The sequence below is a fragment of the Oncorhynchus gorbuscha genome, unplaced genomic scaffold (assembly GCF_021184085.1).
Source record: "Oncorhynchus gorbuscha isolate QuinsamMale2020 ecotype Even-year unplaced genomic scaffold, OgorEven_v1.0 Un_scaffold_590, whole genome shotgun sequence".
Lineage (NCBI taxonomy): Eukaryota > Metazoa > Chordata > Actinopteri > Salmoniformes > Salmonidae > Oncorhynchus > Oncorhynchus gorbuscha.
In genome coordinates this window covers 353,058-363,057 of record NW_025745426.1, presented here as the reverse complement: position 1 = coordinate 363,057, position 10,000 = coordinate 353,058, and the positions used below count along the sequence as shown (strand labels likewise).

Here is a 10,000-nt window from a genome sequence, read left to right as displayed (position 1 = left end):
TGTCCAGTGCCATGTGGTGCTGAACCTCTGAATTCCAATGATGTCTCTGTCCAATTGAATGGTGCTGGATCTCCAGCCACTGATATTACAGCTGGTTATTAAATCCTCCTATTACAGCTGGTTATTAAATCCTGATATTACAGCTGGTTATTATAACCTGCTATTACAGCTGGTTATTATAGTCTGTTATTACAGCTGGCTATTAAATCCTGCTATTACAACTGGTTATTATAGTCTGTTATTACAGCTGGTTATTATAGCCTGCTATTACAGCTGGTTATTATAACCTGCTATTACAGCTGGTTATTATAGCCTGCTATTACAGCTGGTTATTATAGCCTGTTATTACAGCTGGTTATTATAACCTGCTATTACAGCTGGTTAATATAGCCTGCCATTACAGCTGGTTATTATAGCCTGCTATTACAGCTGGTTATTATAGCCTGCCATTACAGCTGGTTATTATAGCCTGTTATTACAGCTGGTTATTATAACCTGCTATTACAGCTGGTTAATATAGCCTGCCATTACAGCTGGTTATTATAGCCTGCTATTACAGCTGGTTATTATAACCTGCTATTACAGCTGGTTAATATAGCCTGCCATTACAGCTGGTTATTATAGCCTGCTATTACAGCTGGTTATTATAGCCTGTTATTACAGCTGGTTATTATAACCTGCTATTACAGCTGGTTATTATAACCTGCTATTACAGCTGGTTAATATAGCCTGCCATTATATCTGGTTATTATAGCCTGCTATTACAGCTGGTTATTATAGGCTGCTATTACAGCTGGTTATTATAGCCCGCTATTACAGCTGGTTATTAAATTCTGCTATTACAGCTGGTTATTATAGCCTGTTATTACAGCTGGTTATTATAACCTGCTATTACAGCTGGTTATTATAACCTGCTATTACAGCTGGTTATTATAGCCTGTATTACAGCTGGTTATTATTTATTACAGCTGGTTAATATAGGTTATTATAGCCTGTTATTACAGCTGGTTATTATAGCCTGCTATTACAGCTGGTTAATATAGCCTGCTATTACAGCTGGTTATTATAGCCTGCTATTACAGCTATTACAGCTGGTTAATATAGCCTGCTATTACAGCTATTACAGCCTGCTGGTTATTATAGCCTGTTATTACAGCTGGTTATTATAGCCTGCTATTACAGCTGGTTATTATAGCCTGCTATTACAGCTGGTTATTATAGCCTGCTATTACAGCTGGTTATTATAGCCTGCTGCTATTATAGCAGCTGGTTATTATAGCCTGCTATTACAGCTGGTTATTATAGCCTGCTATTACAGCTGGTTATTATAGCCTGCTATTACAGCTGGTTATTATAGCCTGCTATTACAGCTGGTTAATATAGCCTGCTATTACAGCTGGTTATTATAGCCTGCTATTACAGCTGGTTATTATAAATCCTGGTTATTATAGCAGCAGCTGGTTAATATAGCCTGCTATTACAGCTGGTTATTATAGTCTGTTATTACAGCTGGTTAATATAGCCTGCTATTACAGCTGGTTATTATAATCCTGATATTACAGCTGGTTAATATAGCTACAGCTGGTTATTATAGCCTGCTATTACAGCTGGTTAATAAATCCTGTTATTACAGCTGGTTAATATAGCCTGTTATTACAGCTGGTTATTATAGTCTGTTATTACAGCTGGTTAATAAATCCTGCAATTACAGTTGGCTATTAAATCCTGGGCTGAGGCTACAAGAGGTGTGGGGATTAGGTTTGTGGTTAGGGTTGAGGGTTGAACGTGGGTGTGGACACAAGGGTGGACACAAGGGTTAGGGTTGAACGTGGGTGTGGACACAAGGGTTAGGGTTAGGACACAAGGGTTGAACGTGGGTGTGGACACAAGGGTTAGGGTTGAACGTGGGTGTGGACACAAGGGTTAGGGTTGAACGTGGGTGTGGACACAAGGGTTAGGGTTGAACGTGGGTGTGGACACAAGGGTTAGGGTTGAACGTGGGTGTGGACACAAGGGTTAGGGTTGAACGTGGGTGTGGACACAAGGGTTAGGGTGTGGACACAAGGGTTAGGGTGAACATGGACACAAGGGTTAGGGTTGAACGTGGGTGGACACAAGGGTTAGGGTTGACACAAGGGTTAGGGTTGAACGTGGGTGTGGACACAAGGGTTAGGTGGGTGGACAAGGGTTAGGGTTGAGGGTTACACAAGGGTTGGGTTGAACGTGGGTGTGGACACAAGGGTTAGGGTTGAACGTGGGTGTGGACACAAGGGTGGACACAAGGGTTAGGGTTGAGGGTTGAACAAGGGTTAGGGTTGAACGTGTGGGACACAAGGGTTAGGGTTGAACGGGTGTGACACAAGGGTTAGGGTGTGGACACAAGGGTGGGGTGTGGACACAAGGGTTAGGGTTGAACGTGGGTGGGTTGAACGTGGGTGTGGACACAAGGGTTAGGGTTGAACGTGGGTGTGGACACAAGGGTTAGGGTTGAGGTTGATAAGGAGATAGTGACTCTGACTCACCTGTTGTGAGGTCCGGTAAAAGGCTGCGGAGGCGTTGACCAGTTTGAGGCGGTCCTCCATCCGCAGCATCAGGGTCTGCCAGTGTAGCGCCACCGTCTGGGCACACGCCCTCACTGCCTCTGGGTCGTAGTGGCCCGCCCTCACCAGCAGCTCTGCCCGCTGCTGCAGCGCCAGCGCCACCTGGTGGGTCCTCTGGAGAGAGTCAGCATGAAGCAGAGACTGGGGGGAGGAGAAGTGGAGGGGGAACGGGTAGAGAGAAAGGGAAGGGGTAGAAAGGGACCAAATGGGGGCGAGGGGGGATTAAAAAGAGAGAGAGGAACACTTATAAAAACTGATTTGACAACATTGCTTTATGTCAATAGAGTTTGTTTGCATTACAGTGACTGGTTTGCAGTGGGTGTAGTTACCTCTATGGCCTGTTGGTGGAGGCGCTCATGTTCTCTCTGTAGCTGTTCAGCCTCGGACAGAGAGCTGGAGTTCACCATACAGGAAGACAACATCACCTCTCCTTCACTGATCCAGCCCAGCACCTGGGAACACACACACACTCATATAGATAAACATTACATATAAACGTTATATACGTGTGTGTGTGTGTGTGTGTGTGTGTGTGTGTGTGTGTGTGTGTGCGTGCGTGCGTGTGTGTGTGTGCAGGTTTCGGTTGATGTGTGTGTGTGTTTGTGTGTGTGTTTGTGTTACGGTTCAACCTGGAAGTGGACATGAGCCCTGCCAGGGTCATATACAGTGTGTGTGTGTGTGTGTGTGGATGTGTGAGTCTGTGCTAGGTTTCCTGGTTGACCTGACTCTGTAAGTGGCGTAGCTGCAAGCCCTGCTCCAGGTGTTGTGTGTGTACCTGTTGACCTGACTGGTTACTGGTTGCTCCAGGTGTGTGTGTGTGTGTGTGTGTTTTACCTGGTTGACCTGAAGTGGACATGAGGCCCAGGTGTCATGGTTGACCTGACTCTGTAGTACAAGCCCTAGGTACCTGGTTCACCTGACTCTGTAGGTGTGCAAGCCCTGCTCCATGTGTGTGTGTGTGTTTACCTGGTTGACCTGACTCTGTAGGTGGCGTAGCTGCAAGCCCTGCTGGTTGACCAGGTGTGTGCAAGCCCTGTGTGTTTTGTGACCTGACTCTGTAGGTGACGTGCCTGGTGTGTGTGTGTGTGTGTGTTTTACCTGGTCTCTGTACCTGACTCTGTAGGTGGGTGACGTAGCTGCAAGCCCTGCTCCAGGTGTGTGTGTGTGTTTACCTGGTTCACCTGACTCTGTAGGTGGCGTAGCTGCAAGCCCTGCTCCAGGTGTGTGTGTGTGTGTGTGTGTGTGTGTGTGCTGGTGTGTGTGTGTGTGTGTGGTGTGTGTGTGTGTGTGTGTGTGTGTGTGTGTGTGTGTGTGTGTGTGTGTGTGTGTGTGTGTGTGTGTGTGTGTGTGTGTGTGTGTGTGTGTGTTGACCTGACTCTGTATCCTGGTTGACCTGACTCTGTAGGTGGCGTAGCTGCAAGCCCTGCTCCAGGTGTGTGTGTGTGTTTACCTGGTTGACCTGACTCTGAGGTGGCTCTGTGCTCCAGTGTGTGTGTGTGTGTGTGTTTACCTGGTTGACCTGACTCTGTAGGTGGCGTAGCTGCAAGCCCTGCTCCAGGTGTGTGTGTGTGTGTGTGTTTACCTGGTTGACCTGACTCTGTGGTGGCGTGCTGCAAGCCCTGCTCCAGGTGTGTGTGTGTGTGTGTTTACCTGGTTCACCTGACTCTGTAGGTGGCGTAGTGCAAGCCCTGCTCCAGGTGTGTGTGTGTGTGTGTGTGTGGTTGACCTGACTCTGTAGGTGGCGTAGCTGCAAGCCCTGCTCCAGGTGTGTGTGTGTGTTTACCTGGTTGACCTGACTCTGTAGGTGGCGTAGCTGCAAGCCCTGCTCCAGGTGTGTGTGTGTTTACCTGGTTGACCTGACTCTGTAGGTGGCGTAGCTGCAAGCCCTGCTCCAGCTGCAAGCCCTGCTCCAGGTGTGTGTGTGTGTGTGTGTGTTTACCTGGTTGACCTGACTCTGTAGGTGGCGTAGCTGCAAGCCCTGCTCCAGGTGTGTGTGTGTGTTTACCTGGTTGACCTGACACTGTAGGTGGCGTAGCTGCAAGCCCTGCTCCAGGTGTGTGTGTGTGTGTGTGTGTGTTTACCTGGTTGACCTGACTCTGTAGGTGGCGTAGCTGCAAGCCCTGCTCCAGGTGTGTGTGTGTGTGTTCGACTATGCTGGTGCAGCTCTGTAGGTGGCTTCTGCTCCAGGTGTGTGTGTGTGTGTGTGTGTTTACCTGGTGTCCTGTAGAAGCCCTGATGGAGCCCTCTCCAAGCCCTGCTCCAGAGGACAGATCAGTCTCCCCTGGTTGACCTGACTCTGTAGGTGGCGGTGCAAGCCCTGCTCCAGGTGTGTGTGTGTGTGTGTTTATACCTGGAACACCCTGCTCCAGGTGTGTGTGTGTGTGTGTGTACCTGGTTGACACTCTGTAGGTACAAGCCCTGCTCCAGGTGTGTGTGTGTGTGTGTTTACCTGGTTGACCTGACTCTGTACACTGCACCCTGCTCCAAACTGGTATCTATGTGAAAAATATCCCATCCCTATGTGTATGTATGATGATTATACAGAGTGTATACTGTTCACCACTAGATGGTGCTAAGCCATGATGTCACGTTGGAAGAGACCTTCCTATAGAAATCTGGCTCTTCATTAGTCTTTCTGTGATTCCTCATATCCAATCTCCTCCTGCCTCCTATCTCCTCACATCCTTTGTCAACTGTATTCCAGGAGAAGGTTCCTCCCCTCTGACCTTCTTCTCCAATGGGGTTTGAGAAGCAGTAGAGGAGAGACTGATGGATGCAAGGTGGCGTAGCTGCAATGCTGTGTGTGTGTGTGTGTGTGTTTACCTGTGTGTGTGTAGCTGCAAGCCCTGCTCCAGGTGTGTGTGTGTGTGTGTGTGTGTAGGTGGCGTGTGCTCCAGGTGTGTGTGTGTGTGTGTGTGACACTGTAGGTGGCGTAGCTGCAAGCCCTGCTCCAGTGTGTGTGTGTGTGTGTGTGGTTGACCTGTGTGTGCTCCAGTGTGTGTGTGTGTGTGTTACCTGGTTGACCTGACTCTGTAGGTGGCGTAGCTGCAAGCCCTGCTCCAGGTGTGTGTGTGTGTGTGTGTTGACCTGACTCTGTAGGTGACGTGTGTGCTCCAGGTGTGTGTGTGTGTGTGTGTGTGCGTGTGAGTGTATGCAGTGCATGTGTGTAAGCCCTATGTGCACGTTGACCGCATCCCTGCTCCAGGTGTGTGTGTGTGTGTGTGTTTTACCTGCATATGTATTAGCGTGCATCTGCCCTGCTCCAGTGTGTGTGTGTGTGGTTACCCTGGGATGGTAGGTGGTCTGAATTCCCCTCACAGTCTGACTGTGAGCGGTCGTCTCCATGGTAAATTCAATATGTGTTTCCTGGTTGACCTTCTGTGGCTTGAGAAAGCAGTTTCCATGGTAACCCCTCCAGGTGTGTGTGTGTGTGTTCCTTCCTCCCCTCCCCCTCCCCTCCCTGCCCTATCACTCTGAATGTTTCCCCATCTCTCTCTCTCTTCCTCACATTACCCCCATCTCTCTAAGCCATGATGTCACGTTGGAAGAGACCTTCCCTATAGAAATCTGGCTCTTCATTAGTCTTTCTGTGATTCCTCATGTTTCCCCATCCAATCTCCTCGTATTCCTTCCTATCTCCTCTTCTTCACATACACACACACACATACACACACACACATACACACATACACACACACACACACAAACTTATCTATGTGAAAAATATCCCATTCACCCCATCTCTCTCCTCTTCTCACATTCACCCCATCTCTCTCCTCTTCCTCACAGTCACCCCATCTCTCTCCTCTTCCTCACATTCACCCCATCTCTCTAATCTTCTTCACATTCACCCCATCTCTCTCCTCTTCTTCACATTCACCCCATCTCTCTCCTCTTTCTCACAGTCACCCCATCTCTCTCCTCTTCCTCACATTCACCCAATCTCCCTCCTCTTCCTCACATTCACCCCATCTCTCTCCTCTTCTTCACATTCACCCCATCTCTCTCCTCTTCTTCACATTCACCCCATCGCTCTCCTCTTCCTCACAGTCACCCCATCTCCCTCCTCTTCCTCACATTCACCCCATCTCCCTCCTCTTCCTCACATTCACCCCATCTCTCTCCTCTTCCTCACATTCACCCCATCTCTCTCCCTCACATTCCTCACATTCTTCCTCCTCACATTCACCCATCACATTCACCCCATCTCGCTCCTCTTCCTCACATTCACCTTATCTCTCTCCTCTTCCTCACATTCACCCCATCTCGCTCCTCTTCCTCACATTCACCCATCGTTCCCTCTTCCTCACATTCACCCCATCTCGCTCCTCTTCCTCACATTCACCCATCGTTCCCTCTTCCTCACATTCACCCCATCTCTCTCCTCTTCCTCACATTCACCCCATCTCGCTCCTCTTCCTCACATTCACCCATCGTTCCCTCTTCCTCACATTCACCCCATCTCTCTCCTCTTCCTCACATTCACCCCATCTCGCTCCTCTTCCTCACATTCACCCATCGTTCCCTCTTCCTCATTCTCCCAGCCTTTCCATATTTTTCTTCATTTGAATCTCTCTCCCCTCTTCTCTCTCCCTCCCTCTCATATTCCTCCCATGTCTCTCTCCCTCCCTCTCATATTCCTCCCATGTCTCTCTCCCCTCTTCTCTCTCTCTCCCAAAACTTGTCTCCCTTTCTCTCTTATTCCTCCCATCTCTCTCTCAGCCTCTCCTTCATACTTGTTCATACGATGATTCCCTTATTCCCTCGCCCCGAACATTCCAACTATACAGTACCTCACTCTCTCTACCAGTGTGTTCAAGTCAAGGAGGAGGAGGTATGTTATAGGTGAGGAATGGCTGAATGAACAGAGCGAGGCGTATCACTCTGCAGTCTGACTGCACTCTACACAGGGGCACTTTGACCAATCACATTAGCTGTTGTCATACGTCGTCTTTGCTAACTGGCTAAATGCCCAGAGGGGAAGACAGGGTACCGACTGAAACATGACTCATTTTCTCAGTGAAATATGTCAGGGTTAAACAGAAAAATGCTATTAGATTGCTCACAGTTTTTTTCTCTCTGTCTATCTTACCCCCCTCTCTGTCTATCTTACCCCCCCCATCTCTCTGTCTTCTCTCTCCCCTCTCCTCTCCCTCTCTCTGTCTATCTTACTCCCCCTCTCTCTGTCATCTCTCTCCCACTCTCCTCTCCATCTCTCTGTCTATCTTACTCTCCCCCTCTCTCTGTCTATCTTACTCTCCCCCTCTCTCTGTCTATCTTACTCTCCCCCTCTCTCTGTCTATCTTACTCCCCCCTCTCTGTCTTCTCTCTCCCTCTCCTCTCCCTCTCTCTGTCTATCTTACTCCCCCTCTCTCTGTCATCTCTCTCCCCCTCTCCTCTCCATCTCTCTGTCTATCTTACCCCCCTCTCTCTGTCTATCTTACTCTCCCCCTCTCTGTCTTCTCTCTCCCCCTCTCCTCTCCCTCTCTCTGTCTATCTTACTCCCCCCTCTCTCTGTCATCTCTCTCCCCCTCTCCTCTCCATCTCTCTGTCTATCTTACTCTCCCCCTCTCTCTGTCTATCTTACTCTCCCCCTCTCTCTGTCTATCTTACTCTCCCCCTCTCTCTGTCTATCTTACTCCCCCCTCTCTGTCTTCTCTCTCCCCTCTCCTCTCCCTCTCTCTGTCTATCTTACTCTCCCCCCTCTCTGTCTTCTCTCTCCCCCTCTCCTCTCCCACTCTGTCTTTCTCAATATCTCTTTCCCCACTCTCTCCTTCTGTACCTTCCTCTCTTTCTCTCTCTATCTCTCTCTCCCTCTCTCCATCTCTATCTCTGTCTTACCTGAGGACTGTACTTCGGTGATGTATTGCTGAAGGTCGTGACCCTGCTGTACGACCTCATAGGTCATGTTGTTCATGGCTAGCCGTCGCTCCATGTGTCTGTGTATGCGCTGCTGCGCTAACGTTAGCCCTTCTGGGTTAGCATCCACTAGCCGCGGTTGCGCTAATGCTAGCTTCTCTTGGTTAGCTTCCACTAGCCGCGGTTGTGCTAGCGTTAGCTTCTCTGTGGTGATGTCCTGGGCCTGCTTCTGGAGGTCCTGCTTCCATGCCTCCATCTCCCCTGACACCTGCAGGGGGCAGTAGTGAGGGTCAGAGACCGGCTAAAGCTCAAACACAAACACTCTCTCTCACACACCCCACAACCCCCCCTCCACACGCTCTCCCAGCCCCACCTCCAGAGAACACTGCTGTAGTATGCGTAGCTGCAGATAGACGTCCAGCCTGATCTTCCTCTGGTGGAACAGCTCCTCCAGCTGGACCTGGGCCTCCTCCAACGACTGCAGCACTGACTCCACATGGCCCACTGAACTGCCCTGGGGCCTGGCACACACACACACACACGCACACACACACACACACAAGAACGCACACACGCAAGAACACACACACGCAAGAACGAACACACACACACACACACAAGCATGGGGACCAAGCAAACACAAAAACAAACAATCTGAGCCAAATAAACAGAACCAACGAGAACATCTGACCCAGAGTAAAGAGGTGCCAACCAATGAAACATGGCTATTGAAAGTGTGTGTGTATGCAAGTAAAGAATGTGTGTGTGTTTACCTGAGCTGTAGAATGAGGTCCTCTCCCTCCCTGATGACAGAGAGCGAGGCGTCCTGTGTGTTGGCTTGTTGCTGCTGCTGCTGGCTGATAAGAGCCTGTAGAGCCTCCACTGAGTCAGGACACACACACACCTCCCCCGCCATCTGCCTCTGGAGACCCTCCATCCACACTGACAGCTGCACGGACATTTCATATATACCCCCCCCCCCCACACACACACACACACACACACACACACACACACACACACACACACACACACACACACACACACACACACACACACATACATACATACATACATACATACACAGGGTCAGAAAAAAATACATGTAGACACACTTTTTGTGTGTGTGTGTGTGTGTGTGTGTGTGTGTGTGTGTGTGTGTGTGTGTGTGTGTGTGTGTGTGTGTGTGTGTGTGTGTGTGTGTGTGTGTGTGTGTGTGTGTGTGTGTGTGTGTGTGTGTGTGTGCATTACGGTACCTCTTTGGTGTGTGTGTAAAAGGAGACAGCGAGGTCCAGCAGTAGCTTCCTCTGCTCTACTCTCTGTATGAAGGCCTGCATGCGGAGCTCCAGGTCCCCAGCAGCAGAGTAGATCTCCCCCTCCTCACACTCCCCTGACTGGGCCAGCTGGCCTGCCGCCTCCAGCAGCTTCTCAGCATTGGTATAGGTGTTCTATAGAGAGGATGGGAGGAAGAGAGAGAGAGAGAGAGAGAGAGAGAAAGAGAAAGAGAGGGGGAGAGAGGGGAGAGGGAGGGGGAGAGGGGG

At 49.7% G+C, this 10,000-nt stretch overlaps 1 protein-coding gene across 1 annotated transcript in view; it reads right to left on the bottom strand.

Annotated features, from left to right (window-relative positions):
* LOC124018916 (kalirin-like) overlaps window positions 1–10,000 on the bottom strand; it is a 74,316-nt gene that overhangs the window by 46,260 nt on the left and 18,056 nt on the right. The window contains exons 13-19 of the mRNA XM_046334244.1: window positions 9,716–9,907; window positions 9,233–9,408; window positions 8,833–8,980; window positions 8,442–8,727; window positions 4,814–4,854; window positions 2,930–3,052; window positions 2,523–2,741 (exon numbers count right to left, since the gene is read on the bottom strand). Coding sequence (XP_046190200.1) covers window positions 2,523–2,741; window positions 2,930–3,052; window positions 4,814–4,854; window positions 8,442–8,727; window positions 8,833–8,980; window positions 9,233–9,408; window positions 9,716–9,907 — 1,185 coding nt within the window. The remainder of the gene's footprint in view (window positions 1–2,522; window positions 2,742–2,929; window positions 3,053–4,813; window positions 4,855–8,441; window positions 8,728–8,832; window positions 8,981–9,232; window positions 9,409–9,715; window positions 9,908–10,000) is intronic.